We start from the raw sequence: 19,955 nt of genomic DNA on the forward strand, positions 1-19,955 counted from the left end.
TCCAGAATAAAACCAGTACTACAGTATACCATCCCCAGAACTAGCTCTGTGCTCCAGAATAAAACCAGTACTACAGTATACCATCCCCAGAACTAGCTCTGTGCTCCAGAATAAAACCAGTACTACAGTATACCATCCCCAGAACTAGCTCTGTGCTCCAGAATAAAACCAGTACTACAGTATACCATCCCCAGTACTAGCTCTGTGCTCCAGACTAAAACCAGTACTACAGTATACCATCCCCAGAACTAGCTCTGTGCTCCAGAATAAAACCAGTACTACAGTATACCATCCCCAGAACTAGCACTGTGCTCCAGAATAAAACCAGTACTACAGTATACCATCCCCAGAACTAGCACTGTGCTCCAGAATAAAACCAGTACCACCGAGGGGGGCGTGGCCGAGATCAGCATGGAGTAGCACGCATAGTGCGGGCTCTCCTCCACCCAATCCTGCTGTACCCATCCTGCGCTGCCCTCCCGGGGTAACTACTTGTACAGGCAACTCGACATTGTGCCCTGGTGCCTGCAGCTCTAAGGTGCCCCCATCCGCTTAGCCCAGGACCCCTCCAACTTGTGTCCGGTTCTGGGGCCTGGGACACGAGGACGCTGTGAAGCCGCACACGCCGCCGGGAGCCCGCCTGCCCGCCTCCTCTCCCGCCCGCCTGCCTCCTCTCCCGTCCGCCTCCTGATATTGGACCTCCGACGGCGGACAGCGGGGACAACAGCTCACCCTCTCCTCGGCGCTGACCTGGACACGAGCAGGGTCGCACCGCCGGGGGCCCGCCTGACTGATCTCCCGCCCGGCTTCCGACACTGGGGTGAGTGACAGCGTGAAGCTAGTCGGCCGCACGCTCTCTCCCCCGATCCACACTGACCCTGCAGGGAAAGTTATTAGACTGCTAGGGGCGCCCAGGCCGCAGGATATAACAACATCTGCCTCTCTTCCCCCCTGTGCCCACAGCGCTGGACGGAGGTGTCAGCGGGGCTCTGAGAGAAAGGAGCACTCTCTCCCCCCCCCTGCTGATTATTGAAGGGGCCGAGAATTCAACTGCAACTCCAGACATATACACTCGGAAGGCCCTGGCAAGGGCTTGCCCCCCCACCCCCTGAGTCCTGAATCCTGGCTCTAATAAATGAACAGCATATTGGCACCTTGCCAGCTCCTATACCCTACAGGACACCCATAATTGTTTCACTGAGCCGACACCACCATTGAGCCAGAAGAGTGGTGCCATCTGTTTGTTTGATTGAAGGCCTGATTCACACCCTATACGCAGCTATATGTGCAAGTGCTGAATTGTGCTTTGTATGGACACTGCCAACCCCCAATCCTCAGCCAAGCTCATGCACCCTAGCTTAACATCCTGAGACCTAGTAATACCTAACTGCGGACTGCTGCTGCTGTATCTCCGACTGCTTCCCATACCGTTTATCCGCTGCACCCACCACAAGTAGAATGGGGAAGAGCAACCCAGCTACAGCGGCGGCAAAACTGGAAAGATATGCCAGGAACCCCTCTCAGGCCAAACCCCCTGAGGCCACACAGTCCGTATCATCTCATGACACTGAACCTGACCCACCTGAACAACCGATAGACCCTTTCCAGAGACTGTTGGACGCGGTTGCGGCCACCGAGAACCGGCTGGCGGACAAAATTGCCCAGGTCCAGTCGGATTTATCCATTATACACCATGACCTGCAGAGGGTGAGGGAGAGAGTCGGAGAGGTCGAGACTAGGGTCTCCACGGTGGAAGACACGGTGGCCCCTCTGGACCGACGCACCACAGCCGTTGAATCCCAAATCCAAGGAATCAACAAAAAATTGACGGATATGGAGGGGCGCCTCAGACGAAATAATGTCCGCTTTGTGGGACTCCCTGAAAAGGAGGAGGGTGGCTCCCCGGAACAATTTCTGGAGAAATGGCTCACCGACACATTTGGCTCGGAAGAATTCTCCGCGCACTTCGCTGTTGAACGTGCTCACCGTGTGCCTATGCGACCACTACCACCAGGCGCCCCACCTCGAACCTTCATCGCCAAATTCCTGCACTATCGCGACCGAGATGTGATCCTCAGACTGGCCCGGACCAAGGGCCCTCTTAAGTGGAATGGCTCACCTGTTTCAGTTCTCCCTGATTTTGCTGTTGACGTCCAGAAGGACAGGGCCCAATTCGCAACCGTCAAAAGAAGACTGAGGGAACTAAATATTCCGTATGCTATGCTCTTCCCGTCTAAGCTGCGGGTGGTCGCTGATGGAGAGACCAAATTCTTTACAACACCGCGGGAGGCTGCGGCATGGCTGGACAGACACCGACCACAGCGTCATGCCTTGGCGCCTGAATGACTATACTCCCCTTACTCCAAGACTGATGAGTATATACATGTATAAGTTGTCAGTTGTCACCCCTCGTTAGTAGAGGCATATGTAACTGTTTATATATTACCGTTCTTGCTTGTTTCTTTTTTTTTTGATTATTTCTATTGCTCATATAGTGCACAACTTATCCTGTAATGGAGGAGCGCACCTGAAGGTGCTCCGTATCCGTGATATAGCGGCGCACTATATGAGTACACTCTCGCAGCCCCGGGAGGCTGCGTATATATATGTATGACCTAGGTGGGGAGCCGCTTTGGCTCTAGGTCATTAAATTCTTTGTCCCCCTGTAGAAGTTGTGTATAGTACAATAGGTATACCATAATATGCCTGCTTAAGTTACCCCCTTGGCCTGTGTTTTAGAGCCAGGGGATAGATAGATAGTTGGTAGCTAGGTATCTATGTGGTAACTTACCATTAGATACAGGGTTTCTTTATGGTATTTGTTTGGGCTCCAGGTGTGCCACAGTTGGGTTATGGTATACGGGGTGGGGGGATTGGGTTCAATTTCTCTCTTGGGTGCACTTGCATCATGTGCTCTGCTTCTATTTCTTTATGTCTTCTCTGTGTCTTTTCAATTTCTTTACTGAGTTATGACCGTGTGACCTTATCAATCTTCAGTATCATTGTGCTCCCCTGGGTGTGTAGAGTGAAATGGATTAGATGTGACAATGGGTACGCTTAATTTTCTGACGTGGAATGTGGGGGGCATTAACGACAAGATAAAAAGATCCTTGGTTATTAGACAACTGAGGCAATACAACTCTGATGTCATTTGTCTCATGGAAACTCACCTCGTGGGTAGTAAGATCTTGTCATTAAAGAAACCGTGGGTTGGATGGGCCTATCACTCTATCTATACTTCTGCATCTAGGGGTGTCTCCGTTCTCATAAAAAAAACTGTATCCTTTTCCCTGGACACCGTCCAGACAGATCCATGGGGAAGGTTTGTGTTTATAAAATGTTCCATCCAATCTATCCCAACCCTTCTCATGGCGGTATATATTCCTCCGCCATACTCCCCATTTGTGTTAAAAAAGGTGGCAGAGTTTATGGCATTGTACCCAGGGGTCCCCACAGTGTGTCTGGGCGATTTTAACAACCTGATGGACCCTGCTCTGGACAGGATCTCCATGAAAAACCCCCAAGTGCGACCAAAAACAACCCCCTTTGCCAAGGTTGTAGCAGAAATGGGCCTGGTCGACGTATGGAGATCCAGGCACTTAACTGATAGGCAATATTCATGTTTCTCCCACTCCCACTCGACGTTCTCGAGGATAGATTTAGCCCTTGCTACACTAGAAATCCTGCCCAGGGTCCGCTCCTCGAGGTACGAGAGTAGGGGCATCTCGGATCACTCCCCCCTATCACTAAGTATGGACTTTGACTGTCAGAGGGGTCAGGCGGTCTGGAAGCTTAACCCATATTGGCTCACAAATATGGGGGATGGCCTAGAGCTAGAGGCCGCATGGAGGGAGTTTTTTGAACACAACTCAAAGGGGGCCCATACGGCACTATTATGGGACGCATTTAAAGCATACCTCCGGGGAACGTTAATCCAAAGGATCTCTAGCTTAAAATCCTTCTTTAAAAAACGGGAGCTAGCCCTTGAGAATGATTGTGTGGCAGCAGAACTGCGATACTTACGTGATAGACTGGATTCCTCCAAGTCCTCTTGGCTGGAAGCTCAGAGGGAATGGAAAAACTGCTTGCTGGATAAGACACGGTATAAATTGTTGTATACCTCCCATTCTGTGTATGCATCTGGAGATAGACCAGGTAGCTTTATGGCACAGCTAGTAAAAGATGAGCGTAGGGCTTGTACAGTTACTGAGCTGCAGACTTCCCGGGGAGACACGGTGACACGGACCCCTGATATTGCAGGTGAATTTATGTCCTATTACCGGACACTGTATGAATCTAAGGCCAATTATGCCCTGGATGACCTACGCGCTTATCTACATGCCATCCCACTACCCTCACTGATCAGTGAACAACGAGATCTCCTCAACTCCCCCTTCTCTATCACGGAGATCACTGCGGCTATACAGGCTTCCCCTTGCGGCAAGGCCCCGGGCTCTGATGGAATCCCATCTGAGCTTTATAAGAAGCACATCACCTTCTTTGCATCACATCTGCATTCAGTCTTCCAGCAAATATATGACACAGGGTCTCTCCCAGGCTCTATGTCTGAAGCTATAATAATTGTTATACCAAAACCTGACAAAAACCCTAAACATCCTGAATCATACCGCCCCATCTCGTTACTACCCACAGATGTTAAAATTCTCGCTAAGGTCCTGGCTACTAGATTGACACAGGTTATTACGCATATAATTCACCCCGACCAGACGGGCTTTATGCCCAACAAGTCCACGTCTGTTAACCTGAGACGATTATTTATACACCTGCAGCTTCCTAGGGAGGATGCACCTGTTTCGGCCATAGCCTCATTAGATGCAGCAAAGGCCTTTGATTCTGTTGAGTGGGGATATCTCTGGGAGGTGCTAGACAGGTTCGGCTTTGGCCCCAAGTTCACCAGGCTTATACAAACCTTATACTCCACCCCGACAGCCAGAATTTCGGTTAATGGGTATGTATCGGAATCCTTCCCCCTATACAGGGGCACGAGACAAGGATGCCCCCTCTCCCCACATTTGTTCGCTATAGCCATCGAACCCTTAGCTTGCCTAATCAGGGACTGCACTTCAATTAAAGGACTGATGGTGGGATCCAGGGAGGATAGAATAGCGTTATACGCAGATGACATTCTCCTTTTCATCCAAGACTATTCAGTCTCCCTACCTATACTTTTCGATATTATTAATGTGTATGGTCAATTCTCTGGTTTACTAATAAACTGGTCCAAATCTTCAATCACCCCGCTGAGAGGACAGGTCCCAGACACCCCAACCAGCCTAGCCCAGCTCCCTTGGACAGACAAATTTAAATACCTGGGCATCTGGGTTACTAATGCCCCAAGCACATATATACACCTAAACCTACTCCCACAAATCTCGTATTTACGCTCCAAGATCCCAATATGGAGCAAACTGCCACTCACGGTCACGGGAAGGGTTAACCTAATTAAAATGGTCTGCCAACCTAAACTACTATACGTCCTCCAACAGTCCCCAGTCTACATCCCTCAAAAATACTTTACTCAAATTAACGGCCTCCTATCTTCTATTATATGGGCTAACAAACGACCAAGGATCAACATACAAACTCTAACCAGATCCAAAGGTAGCGGAGGTCTGGCGCTCCCCAACTTCCAACACTACTACTATGCAGCACAATTACTGTACATTTGGGAATGGCTGAATGTGACAGATGATGCCTCCTTACACATGCAAATGGTAGGGTCCGTTTCCCCTGACTCAACCCCCCTACAGGTACTTTTAAGCAAAAATGCAAAGGCGATTAAAATCCCTATAATTAAACAGGCAGTTATGATATGGCAGCGGGTGCACAGGCTAATGGGGGGCAGGGGGTGGGACCCTGACACTCCATTATCCAACCCCGGGGGACTACCAGAACTCTCCTCTTTGCAAATACGGGAGACATGGAATAGCTGGGGTGTTGGTACACTGGGGCACTTATATGCGAACAACACTTTGAAATCCTTCCAAGAGTTACAACTTGAATTCCCTATCCCCAACTCACAATTTTACAGATATCTACAGATGCGACATGCTCTCAATGCTCAATTTAAAACATCCCCTCTGACTCTCCTTGACTCTCCAGTTAAAAAACTATTAAGTGACAGACCACAGGGGCATTTGGTCTCCATCGCGTACTTGTCTATGCAGCAGATCCACCACTCTGACCCGCTAACCCCCCTTAAAATAAAATGGGAAGCTGATCTAGGACCCCTCTCAGATGACATATGGTCCTATGCACTCGAGGCTCCAGGGCGGTCTTCTACTACTGCCATTAGATATCAGCAGATACAAATGTTTATATTACACAGAGTATATATGACGCCGGTGCTGTTGTGTCATATCGGGGGCGCTCCCTCCTCATCCTGCCCAAAATGTGGCTCTCTGGACGGCTCTTTCATACACATGGTGTGGACATGTCCTAGGATCACGCAATTTTGGAACGATGTCATTGGCGTTATAGAACTCACAGGCATACCTAAAATTGCCTTGTCACCAGTGTCTTGCCTGCTATCTGCTATAGATGAAGAGATGTTACCAGACCCAGATAGACGTTATGTAGTTAACTTATGCACTCTGGCCAAGGTATGCATAGCCAGATTGTGGTTGGCTGGGGAGGCCCCGAGATTGGGCGCCTGGGTGTCCCTGGTGAACGAGGTGATAAGCCACGAAAAGTTTGTATACTTGGCCAGGAAGACAGAGAAAAAATATTACTCTATATGGTCTAGATGGTTGGAATCCACATACTCAAGGATAGTAACTTCTGACGCCTAGATGCTACGGCCTTGCCCTTGTGTCTGCAAGGACTGCCGCAGCTCTAACTACCGATTGTAACCTGGGCGATATGTAGGCGTAGGGACATATTGCTGGGCCCATGGGACATGACCTATATGTCGGCATGCCGCCCGCCCCCCACACACCTCACTCGAGACCCATGATACCTACACTTTGGAAATTACACTTACAATATTAGCCAAGATGCTGAACCAGGGACACGCGGTCACTTGTGATACTTATTTAAATGACAAACTTTACTTCGCTCTACTTTATTTTATTTCATATTTGAATGGTCTAATTTCATAATGTCATAATGTCATGTCATATGGTTTCTAATGCACGATAGAAAGGTGCTTCAATAATCATCGGTCAATCCTTTAGACTCCACAAAAGCACCTTATCCTCTGGAATGATGTTATACATGCTTATTGATATGTGTTAATTGCTCTTCTTTTTTTTTTTTTTTTTTTTTTTTGTCTCTTCTTCCCTTTTTTCTGTGTTGTATTCTCTATGCTTTAAGATGTTCATGTTTAACTTGCAAAAAATTCAATAAAAAAATGTTTGAATTAAAAAAAAAAAAACCAGTACCACAGTATACCATCCCAGAACTAGCACTGTGCTCCAGACTAAAACCAGTACTACAGTATACCATCCCAGAACTAGCACTGTGCTCCAGACTAAAACCAGTACTACGATATACCATCCCAGAACTAGCACTGTGCTCCAGACTAAAACCAGTACTACAGTATACCATCCCAGAACTAGCACTGTGCTCCAGACTAAAACCAGTACTACAGTATACCATCCCAGAACTAGCACTGTGCTCCAGACTAAAACCAGTACTACGATATACCATCCCAGAACTAGCACTGTGCTCCAGACTAAAACCAGTACTACAGTATACCATCCCCAGAACTAGCTCTGTGCTCCAGAATAAAACCATTACTACAGTATACCATCCCCAGAACTAGCTCTGTGCTCCAGAATAAAACCATTACTACAGTATACCATCCCCAGAACTAGCTCTGTGCTCCAGAATAAAACCATTACTACAGTATACCATCCCCAGAACTAGCTCTGTGCTCCAGAATAAAACCATTACTACAGTATACCATCCCCAGAACTAGCTCTGTGCTCCAGAATAAAACCAGTACTACAGTATACCATCCCCAGAACTAGCACTGTGCTCCAGACTAAAACCAGTACTACAGTATACCATCCCAGAACTAGCACTGTGCTCCAGACTAAAACCAGTACTACAGTATACCATCCCCAGAACTAGCTCTGTGCTCCAGAATAAAACCATTACTACAGTATACCATCCCCAGAACTAGCTCTGTGCTCCAGAATAAAACCATTACTACAGTATACCATCCCCAGAACTAGCTCTGTGCTCCAGAATAAAACCATTACTACAGTATACCATCCCCAGAACTAGCTCTGTGCTCCAGAATAAAACCAGTACTACAGTATACCATCCCAGAACTAGCACTGTGCTCCAGAATAAAACCAGTACTACAGTATACCATCCCCAGAACTAGCACTGTGCTCCAGACTAAAACCAGTACTACAGTATACCATCCCAGAACTAGCACTGTGCTCCAGACTAAAACCAGTACTACAGTATACCATCCCCAGAACTAGCTCTGTGCTCCAGAATAAAACCATTACTACAGTATACCATCCCCAGAACTAGCTCTGTGCTCCAGAATAAAACCAGTACTACAGTATACAATCCCCAGAACTAGCACTGTGCTCCAGACTAAAACCAGTACTACAGTATACCATCCCCAGTACTAGCTCTGTGCTCCAGACTAAAACCAGTACTACAGTATACCATCCCCAGAACTAGCACTGTGCTCCAGACTAAAACCTGTACTACAGTATACCATCCCCGGAACTAGCTCTGTGCTCCAGACTAAAACCAGTACCAAAGTATACCATCCCCAGTACTAGCTCTGTGCTCCAGACTAAAACCATTACTACGATATACCATCCCAGAACTAGCACTGTGCTCCAGACTAAAACCAGTACTACAGTATACCATCCCCAGAACTAGCTCTGTGCTCCAGAATAAAACCATTACTACAGTATACCATCCCCAGAACTAGCTCTGTGCTCCAGAATAAAACCAGTACTACAGTATACCATCCCCAGAACTAGCACTGTGCTCCAGACTAAAACCAGTACTACAGTATACCATCCCCAGTACTAGCTCTGTGCTCCAGACTAAAACCAGTACTACAGTATACCATCCCCAGAACTAGCTCTGTGCTCCAGAATAATACCTGTACTACAGTATACCATCCCCGGAACTAGCTCTGTGCTCCAGACTAAAACCAGTACCAAAGTATACCATCCCCAGTACTAGCTCTGTGCTCCAGACTAAAACCAGTACTACAGTATACCATCCCCAGAACTAGCACTGTGCTCCAGAATAAAACCAGTACTACAGTATACCATCCCCAGAACTAGCACTGTGCTCCAGAATAAAACCAGTACCACAGTATACCATCCCAGAACTAGCACTGTGCTCCAGACTAAAACCAGTACTACAGTATACCACCCCCAGAACTAGCACTGTGCTCCAGAATAAAACCAGTACTACAGTATACCATCCCCAGAACTAGCACTGTGCTCCAGAATAAAACCAGTACTACAGTATACCATCCCCAGAACTAGCACTGTGCTCCAGAATAAAACCAGTACTACAGTATACCATCCCCAGTACTAGCTCTGTGCTCCAGACTAAAACCAGTACTACAGTATACCATCCCCAGAACTAGCACTGTGCTCCAGAATAAAACCAGTACTACAGTATACCATCCCCAGATCTAGCACTGTGCTCCAGAATAAAACCAGTACTACAGTATACCATCCCCAGAACTAGCACTGTGCTCCAGAATAAAACCAGTACTACAGTATACCATCCCCAGTACTAGCTCTGTGCTCCAGACTAAAACCAGTACTACAGTATACCATCCCCAGAACTAGCACTGTGCTCCAGAATAAAACCAGTACTACAGTATACCATCCCCAGAACTAGCACTGTGCTCCAGAATAAAACCAGTACTACAGTATACCATCCCCAGAACTAGCTCTGTGCTCCAGAATAAAACCAGTACTACAGTATACCATCCCAGAACTAGCACTGTGCTCCAGAATAAAACCAGTACTACGATATACCATCCCCAGAACTATCTCTGTGCTCCAGACTAAAACCAGTACTACAGTATACCAACCCCAGAACTAGCACTGTGCTCCAGAATAAAACCAGTACTACGGTATACCATCCCCAGAACTAGCACTGTGCTCCAGAATAAAACCAGTACTACAGTATACCATCCCCAGAACTAGCACTGTGCTCCAGACTAAAACCAGTACTACAGTATACCATCCCAGAACTAGCACTGTGCTCCAGACTAAAACCAGTACTACGGTATACCATCGCCAGAACTAGCTCTGTGCTCCAGACTAAAACCAGTACCACAGTATACCATCGCCAGAACTAGCACTGTGCACCAGAATAAAACCAGTACTACAGTATACCATCCCCAGAACTAGCTCTGTGCTCCAGATTAAAACCAGTACTACGGTATACCATCCCCAGAACTATCTCTGTGCTCCAGACTAAAGCCAGTACTACAGTATACCAACCCCAGAACTAGCACTGTGCTCCAGAATAAAACCAGTACTACGGTATACCATCCCCAGAACTAGCTCTGTGCTCCAGAATTAAACCAGTACTACGGTATACCATCCCCAGAACTAGCACTGTGCTCCAGACTAAAACCAGTACTACGGTATACCATCCCCAGAACTAGCTCTGTGCTCCAGACTAAAACCAGTACTACGGTATACCATCCCCAGAACTAGCACTGTGCTCCAGAATAAAACCAGTACTACAGTATACCATCCCCAGAACTAGCACTGTGCTCCAGACTAAAACCAGTACTACAGTATACCATCCCCAGAACTAGCTCTGTGCTCCAGAATAAAACCAGTACCACAGTATACCATCCCCAGAACTAGCTCTGTGCTCCAGAATAAAACCAGTACTACGGTATACCATCCCCAGAACTAGCTCTGTGCTCCAGCTCAAAAGCCAGCTAACAAAAACATTCAAAAGTAAGGAGTAATACATGATGGGAACAGGCAGTAATACATGATGGGAACAGGCTCAGTGCTCTGTGTAGGCATAATATAAATGTACAACAATGACGTTTTCAGAACTCACCAGCTCCCCCCCAGGAAGGTTCACGGATGAAAGCAGCAATATAGAGTCCAAACGTGAGCTAGTGTCCACTTTCCATCGCCGCTGCTGCACCTGTGGGAGTCAGTCATCGATATAATACAGCAGTCCACGTGTAACAAGCCCCAGATATACACTGTATATTACAGCAGTCCACGTGTAACAAGCCCAGATATACAGTGTACAGTACAACTGTCCACGTGTAACAAGCCCAGATATACAGTGTACAGTACAACAGTCCACGTGTAACAAGCCCAGATATACAGTGTACAGTACAACAGTCCACGTGTAACAAGCCCAGATATACAGTACAACAGTCCACGTGTAACAAGCCCAGATATACAGTGTATGAAGCCCAGATATACAGTGTACAGTACAACAGTCCACGTGTAACAAGCCCAGATATACAGTGTACAGTACAACAGTCCACGTGTAACAAGCCCAGATATACAGTGTACAGTACAACAGTCCACGTGTAAGAAGCCCAGATATACAGTGTACAGTACAACAGTCCACGTGTAAGAAGCCCAGATATACAGTGTACAGTACAACAGTCCACGTGTAACAAGCCCAGATATACAGTGTACAGTACAACAGTCCACGTGTAACAAGCCCAGATATACAGTGTACAGTACAACAGTCCACGTGTAACAAGCCCAGATATACAGTGTACAGTACAACAGTCCACGTGTAACAAGCCCAGATATACAGTGTACAGTACAACAGTCCACGTGTAACAAGCCCAGATATACAGTGTACAGTACAACAGTCCACGTGTAACAAGCCCAGATATACAGTGTACAGTACAACAGTCCACGTGTAACAAGCCCAGATATACAGTGTACAGTACAACAGTCCACGTGTAACAAGCCCAGATATACAGTGTACAGTACAACAGTCCACGTGTAAGAAACCCAGATATACAGTTTATGTTACAGCAGTCCACATGTAAGAAGCCCAGATATACAGTTTATGTTACAGCAGTCCACATGTAAGAAGCCCAGATATACAGTGTACAGTACAACAGTCCACGTGTAAGAAGCCCAGATATACAGTGTACAGTACAACAGTCTACATGTAAGAAGCCCAGATATACAGTGTACAGTACAACAGTCCACGTGTAAGAAGCCCAGATATACAGTGTACAGTACAACAGTCCACATGTAAGAAGCCCAGATATACAGTGTACAGTACAGCAGTCCACGTGTAACAAGCCCAGATATACAGTGTACAGTACAGCAGTCCACGTGTAAGAAGCCCAGATATACAGTGTACAGTACAACAGTCCACGTGTAAGAAGCCCAGATATACAGTGTACAGTACAACAGTCCACGTGTAAGAAGCCCAGATACAGTGTACAGTACAACAGTCCACGTGTAAGAAGCCCAGATATACAGTGTACAGTACAACAGTCCATGAGTAAGAAGCCCAGATATACAGTGTACAGTACAACAGTCCACGTGTAAGAAGCCCAGATATACAGTGTACAGTACAACAGTCCACGTGTAAGAAGCCCAGATATACAGTGTACAGTACAACAGTCCACGTGTAAGAAGCCCAGATATACAGTGTACAGTACAACAGTCCATGAGTAAGAAGCCCAGATATACAGTGTACAGTACAACAGTCCACGTGTAAGAAGCCCAGATATACAGTGTACAGTACAACAATCCACGTGTAAGAAGCCCAGATATACAGTGTACAGTACAACAGTCCACGTGTAAGAAGCCCAGATATACAGTGTACAGTACAAACGTGTAAGAAGCCCAGATATACAGTGTACAGTACAACAGTCCACGTGTAAGAAGCCCAGATATACCGTGTATGAAGCCCAGATATACAGTGTATGTTACAGCAGTCCACGTGTAAGAAGCCCAGATATACAGTGTACAGTACAACAGTCCACGTGTAAGAAGCCCAGATATACAGTGTACAGTACAACAGTCCACGTGTAAGAAGCCCAGATATATGTTACCACAGTCCATATGTAAACAGTCCAAATATAGAAATATTTTACCAGTGGTAGCAATCATCGTACCTCTGTTACTCTTCCCACAACAATGTCACCAACTTTCCCATTGTATCTAGGATAAAAAATTGAAAATAATACATTAATCCGCAATGCAGCATATTGCAAAGTACAACTATAGATAATAAACCACTTCAATGGAAAATCAAAGAAACCCTAATTAAGAAGACATTTGAAAGATAAGACCAGGAGAACTGAACCATGCTGGATAACTGGAATGGCGGAAAACATCCGTCAGGCCGGCCGTGAATGGTAGAGGAGTAACTGGTATTATATCCTTACAGGTATTAACTATAAACAGTGACTCCGGCATTACCACGTCATCCGCAGTAATATAAGGAATAATACTGATAGTCTTTCCATATTACAGACTCACTTCTTGGCTACAATTAGTAAGGGTGCCGGATGGCTGACAGAGTAGGGATCCCGACAGTCACTACACAGACATCGGAATCCCGACTGTTAAAACCCTGACACTCAGGATCCCGATGGCCACCGGCTATACTCCCTCATGGGGGTCCACGACCCCCATAGAGCGAGAATAGAATAAGTGGTGAGCGTAGCGAGCCACTGTGCCCACAGCATCGTTGCACTCCCCCGGCAGTCGGGATCTTGACGTCGGCCTAATGACTGTTGGGATCCCACCTGTCAATGTGCTATACCACACCCATTAATAAATAGTGTTCATTCTAGCACCCGCTATCTTTAAAAACCCATGCAGTTCCTCTTCCCTGCCTGTGGTGTCGCTGTCTGCTGTAGTGCTTCTAGTACAGTGTGGTCTGTATATCAGCACTAATATGCAAACCAGACCAGTGCTAAAAACTGCACAGCAGACAGCGACACCCCAGGCAGAAAACAGGAACTGCATGGGTTTTCAAAGATAGCGGGTGCTAGAATGAACACTAAGTAAATATGGGGAAAGCCTCTTTGTAGACTTGTGCTGTGGTAATGTGCGTTTATGCAACCACTTACCATTGGAAATTAAAAATGTTAAGATGGTCCAGACAAACTACATTATTGGCAGGCCAGATTCCTGTAATCACAGGCAAAGGCCAGCACGTACAAGCCCTGCAGTAGACAATCTTTGAAGCTAATCTCCAACAAGTAGGTTCTGTCCGGCGCTGGAATATATTGTGCAAGTCCGCCAATAATCAAAAGCTTAGAACTTATTCCACTGCCTTTGTAGAGGGAAAAAACATCTTATAGGGCAGTATTGTAATGTAAAACAACATAAAACAACGCAGTAACGTGTACACTCCCAACTGGGTACGTGTTCCACATAGATAGTAATTTCTGCACATGTAGGAGATGGTCACAGCCACATGGAATCTGGACCATTGGAAAATGTCGTCATAATCAATCCTTTAACACATATATAGCTAACTAGTCCTCACTTCTGAGGCCTACTGACCACTAGAGGCCACTCAACAAACCAAATTACTCCTTTGTGTGCTATAGATGCCATAAAAGAAAGTGAAAGCATTTTTTGCAGGGACACTGATCTGTTTCGAACTTGCTGGATATGGAGAGAGGGAGCTGTGACGACAGAGATTGGAGGTAGGAGCAGATAGGGACTGGGGGTGGGGTGGAGAGTTTGTGGGCTAAAAACTGTCACAGCTCAAAGTGAAAGTAAAAACTGTCACAGCTCAAAGTGAGAGTACATTGATGGGCTTTTAACTAGCATGTTCATAAAAAAAAAACGTGAACCCAGGCAGAGGTGCGGGATGAAATGCCGGAGCCAGCAGTCAACTGCACCCAAAAGGAGATACAATTTGTTAGGTATGTTGGGTGCCACTTGCTGGCTAGAACACAATTAAATCCTCCCCCCCCCCCCCCCCCATGCCTGCATGCATGGCGGAATAAAAATAAATACATCACCGCCTTCAGGAACGCCCGCTTACACCCTGGCATCGCACCTATTTATTCAGCCGTTATTTGTATGAATATTACTCCATTACCAGATGAAATCACGCACTCTTGACAGATAAGGTAGATACCCCTCATTCCCTTTGCCTCTAAAGGGGCCTACACACGGGGACATTTTGATGAGCGACCTGACCAACGTAGATCACTCACTTAGCACACAGCGCTGCACAGCAATGAACGGCCGGCCCAGCAATGACGGGGGAGCGCGCATCATTGCTCATTGCTGCCCCGTACACAATTGGTGGCTTTTCGAACTCCTCAAACGGAAAAAACTGATCTGCTCTCAGCTCAAAGTTGCCCAGTGTGTATGGGCCTTAAGGATAACTGGTCTGCACGCACAAGAAGAGGTGGACTGCAAATACCCAAATCGGCATTTAACAATTATTACAGGTTTTGCTGACATACCTGGTCTTCAGAGCTCGGACGCAGACAAGTTTGTTGACTTGTTCTACCACACCAGCTACAGATGCCAATAGCTTGTCATCATCCATGAACGTTCCATGGCCGCTGATGGACAGATTAAGAATATTCTGATATAATAACGCAGTTCTGTGGCACAACAAGTTCTTAGATCAAGCTACGCAGCAGTGATAATGATGTTATTTATAGAACACATTTCTCCCAGGACTCAAAGGTGGTATTCAATTGTTTTTCACCAACATTTCAGCTCGCTATCCCTGGGGGTGGTGAGCTGAAATACAGGAATGCGTGGCTAAACCGGAACATAATGAGCAGGATCTGCCCAAAAAATTATATTGATTGAATATCACTCTGTGATCATTCATCATTTTAGACAGGATAATCGGTTGCAACAGAACAATTGAATACCACCCTTTTAGATTTGCATTTAAAAGACAAGATATAAAATAAGCTAAAAAGAGAATTTAGCATTTGGGTTGTATCATTTAGGAACTATAGCAGGGCTGGGCAATTGCGGCCCTCCAGATGTTGAGGAACTACACATCCCAGGATGCTATGCCTTAGTTTTGCTATGTGGCCATGCTGAAACTGATGCAAGGCATGCTGGGATGTGTAGTTCCTCAACATCTGGAGGGCCGCAATTGCCCAGCGCTGAACTATAGGGACCTTAGTGAAATGTGTTAGAAAGAGGAGAGTCTGGAGTCCATGTGGGGAAGCTTGACCCCCAGAGGAATTCAGGAGATTCTAGATACCGCTAATGGTAATAATCGCACTAGGATGCGGGCAGGGGCAGCGGTTCAGGATCAGCATACGCGCTCTCGAAAAAGGGAGCGTGGACATCCACTGATGAAGGATGCGGTTTAGGGGTCTACAGTGTCTAGGTAGACAATCAATAGGTCGGCAGTTAAAAAAGGTCAACGCATGAGTTTTCACATATTTGGGACTTTTTTTTGTACTTAATCATCTTTAACCCGCAGCACCCTGGGTCCACGGCACCATCTATTACCTTTAGTAATGTTGTGGTGAGTGAAGAGAGACACCGAGCCCGAAGCGTGGCGAGGGGACAATGGTGGTACTCTTAAAGCAGCTAATGTAACTGGCGTAAGCTGTGGCCGCAGAGACGAGGAAGAACCTTTTCTTATATACATCACCGTCCCCGTGCACTACAATTGGGAATGTGCCAACATGAATTGACACAAAAAAGGTGAAATAGTCATGTCGACCTTTTCATGTGTCAACCGTTTGACTGTCTACCTGGAAGCTGCGGCCCTTCCAATCCACACCTACATGTACATATATAGCACGCAGAGTCCTCCCTGGAGCTATAGGTAGGTCTGATGGCAGCATGTGGAACTAGGGTCCCTGGATGCTGCACCACCTCCATGCTGGGACTTGTAGTCCCACAACACCGGCTCTCTAGCCACGTGAGTGATACCCACACTCAGGGCATTAACGTCACACATCCCACCTCATGAACCCGGTGTCGGTGGTGATGGTGTCCCCGGGGGCCACCAGGTGCATGCTGCTATTCTCCCCCACCGCCTCGTTAACCCGTTTCCGGGCCACCGGCAGCCTCACGTCCACCGCCATCCTCCTGCTCTGGTCCTCGTGCAGCTTCCCGGCACCCGTACTTCCGCCAGTCCCGCGCACCAGGCGCGTCCTGAGGCGGACATGTTTGTTACTGGCAGCAGGTTTGTGGTCCTGTGGCGCCATCTAGTGACGTAATCCGAGTACTACTTCCCGTGTTCCGAATCCTGTTATAGGACTGAGCTGCCCGTGTCTCTGGGGGGCATACATTAATACAGCTCCCTTCATCTCCACCATTATCTGCGCTGCTGCCCACTGTCCCTAGTTTCCAGGTTTGTCCCTATGCTTTCATCATGCACACCAATATGCAGGGGTGCCGAGGGGGGGAGCAGGTACAATTTACCCGGGCCTGTCAGGGGGGGCCTGGTCCGGTCACACACAGTCTGCTGTTCAGCGGCGGCATTGGGAATGCGGACGTGGGCTAGCGTGGGGGCAGCAGGATCACTGAGGTCAAGCGCGCAGTTCCGCTCTCCGACTCCAGGGCCTGCTGAGAGCCAGCCACGTGACTTGGGAGTTTACCGTGGCTCGGCGACAGGAGGATACTTAGGGTAGGTAGTCCCTGGGTGCTGGGAGGAGCTGGGTCAGAGAGAGGACACCTCCCGCGGGAGTACCACCCACTCCGCAGAATCCAGCCTGCCCTGCTCCCCACATTCCCATCCCAGCCGCCACAAGCAGCAGGTGCCAGTGCCACGTCTCCAGCCCAGCAGTCCCAGACCTGGTTCCCCACCCATGCCCAGGTCACTGTGTTCCAAGGTGGAAGGTGGGTGGCTGGTTGCTCTGTGTCTGCTGCCTCCCTGCATGCTGCTGGGACTGAGATCCAACTCTGGAAGTCAGCATGTAACCCGTGACAGAGCATGTACTGTAACTCAGTGTTGCCGACTCTCCCGGAATGTCCGTGAGACTCCCGGAATTGTGGGTAATCTCACGGACTCCCGGGTAGAGCCCCCTTTCTCCCGGAGCATCGCTTCCCCCTGCCACAATGTCTACTGCGCATGCGCGAGATAACCACAATGACGCCGCCAACGCAATGACACGTGATGCAGCGTCATCACGTTGGCGGCGTCATCGCTGTTATATTCCACTTGCGCAGTAGCCATCCAGGGAGAGACGCGGCTGAGCCACACAGAGCCGCAGAGAGGACAGGGGAGCGATGGCTGCAGGAGAAAACGTCTGCTGCGGGAGACAGGTTACTGGTCCGAGCGATAAGTATGACCTGTTCTCTCTCCATATTTTACTGCAAAGCCCCCTCCTCCCCCTACACCTGTCCTACCTCATTCATTGCCTCAGTGGTCATCACCTTCCAAGTGCACAGTGCAAGTGCAACATGTGATGACCCGTCCAGCCTCTTGCTGCCCCGGCCATCAATCTGCCAGGCTACCACCCATCTGATACTGTGCTACAGAAAAATGTAATCAAGTGCTGTACAGCTTCTCGCTGCCCCAGCCCTGTCCAATCTGCCAGGCTTCTGCCCATCCACTAAAATCATTTTAGTGGATGGGCAGAAGCCTGGCAGATTGGACAGGGCTGGGGCAGCGAGAAGCTGTACAGCACTTGATTTCATTTATCTGTAGCACAGTATCAGATGGGTGGAAGCCTGGCAGATTGATGGCATATTCTACAAGTGCTGTACAGCTTCTCGCTGCCCCAGCCCTGTCCAATCTGCCAGGCTTCTGCCCATCCATTAAAATCATTCATGCCCCGTCCAGCTTCTTGCTGCCCTGGCCCTGTCCAATCTGAGAGGCTTCTGCCCATCCACTGTGCTGCAAAAAAATTTGGCTGCATGCTTATCAAAATATTGCAAGGCCCACCCCCTGGCGACGCAAGGCCCGCCCCCTGGCGACGCAAGGCCCGCCCCCTACCTTTTACTTTTCTCCCTGAAATTATTTTTCAAAAGTAGGCAACCCTGCTGTAACTCCATGACAACGAGCATGTTAACCCCTGGCAAAGCATGTAACCCATGGCAGAACATGTAAATCCATGGCAACGAGCATGTTAATGCCTGGCAAAGCATGTAACCCATGGCAGAGTATATAAATCCACTCCAAAGAGCATGTAACCCCTGGCAGAACATGTAACTCCGGGCAGAGCATGTAACCCCTGTCAGAGCAGGTTAATCCCATGGCAACGAGCATGTAACCCCTGGCAGAACATGTAAATCCATGGCAATGAGCATGTTAACCCCTGTCAGAGCATGTAACTCTGAGCACAGCACGTAACTCCTGGCAGAGCAGGTTAATCCCATGGCAACGAGCATGTTAACCCACTAATATGCAATGAGCATTACGGTGTGTGTGGCATAACCTGTAATGAGCATTATGGCATGTGGTACAATATGTAATAGGTATTACAGTGTATGTCATAATGTGTACTGGCCACTATGGTGTGTGGCATAACGTGTAATGAGCATTATGGCATGTGGTATAATATGTAATGGGTGTGTGACATGTGGAATTGGCATTACAGTGTAAATTTTTGTCCGTGTATCCACCTTGGAAGCAGTGGCGTAACAACGGGCCCGCAGAGTGTGCAGGGAGCTCCATCCGTGGGGGCCCCAGGAAGTTGTTGTACCGGGGCCCAGGATTTCTCTTGGCGGCCCTGAGTATATGACTGTACTGGGGAGGGGAGTACTCCCTGCCAGTATATGACAGTATATGACTGTACTGGGGAGGGGAGTACTCCCTGCCAGTATATGACAGTATATGACTGTACTGGGGAGCGGAGTACTCCCTGCCAGTATATGACTGTATATGACAGTATATGACTGTACCGGGAAGGGGAGTACTCCCTGCCAGTATATGACTGTATATGACTGTATATGACAGTATATGACAGTATATGACTGTACTGGGGAGGGGAGTACTCCCTGCCAGTATATGACAGTATATGACTGTACTGGGGAGGGGAGTACTCCCTGCCAGTATATGAC

At 47.8% G+C, this 19,955-nt stretch overlaps 1 protein-coding gene across 1 annotated transcript in view; it reads right to left on the minus strand.

Moving 5' to 3' along the window:
* The window catches only part of EXOSC2 (exosome component 2), a 28,488-nt gene extending 11,338 nt beyond the window's left edge, over positions 1 to 17,150 (minus strand). Inside the window, exons 1-4 of the mRNA XM_083160877.1 lie at positions 16,911 to 17,150; positions 15,428 to 15,529; positions 13,106 to 13,151; positions 11,053 to 11,142 (exon numbers count right to left, since the gene is read on the minus strand). Of these exons, the coding sequence (XP_083017003.1) occupies positions 11,053 to 11,142; positions 13,106 to 13,151; positions 15,428 to 15,529; positions 16,911 to 17,032 (360 nt within the window). The 5' untranslated portion in view covers positions 17,033 to 17,150. The remainder of the gene's footprint in view (positions 1 to 11,052; positions 11,143 to 13,105; positions 13,152 to 15,427; positions 15,530 to 16,910) is intronic.
* Positions 17,151 to 19,955: the final 2,805 nt, after the last annotated feature.

Source organism: Crinia signifera, chromosome 9 (assembly GCF_055691185.1).
Source record: "Crinia signifera chromosome 9, ASM5569118v1, whole genome shotgun sequence".
NCBI lineage: Eukaryota > Metazoa > Chordata > Amphibia > Anura > Myobatrachidae > Crinia > Crinia signifera.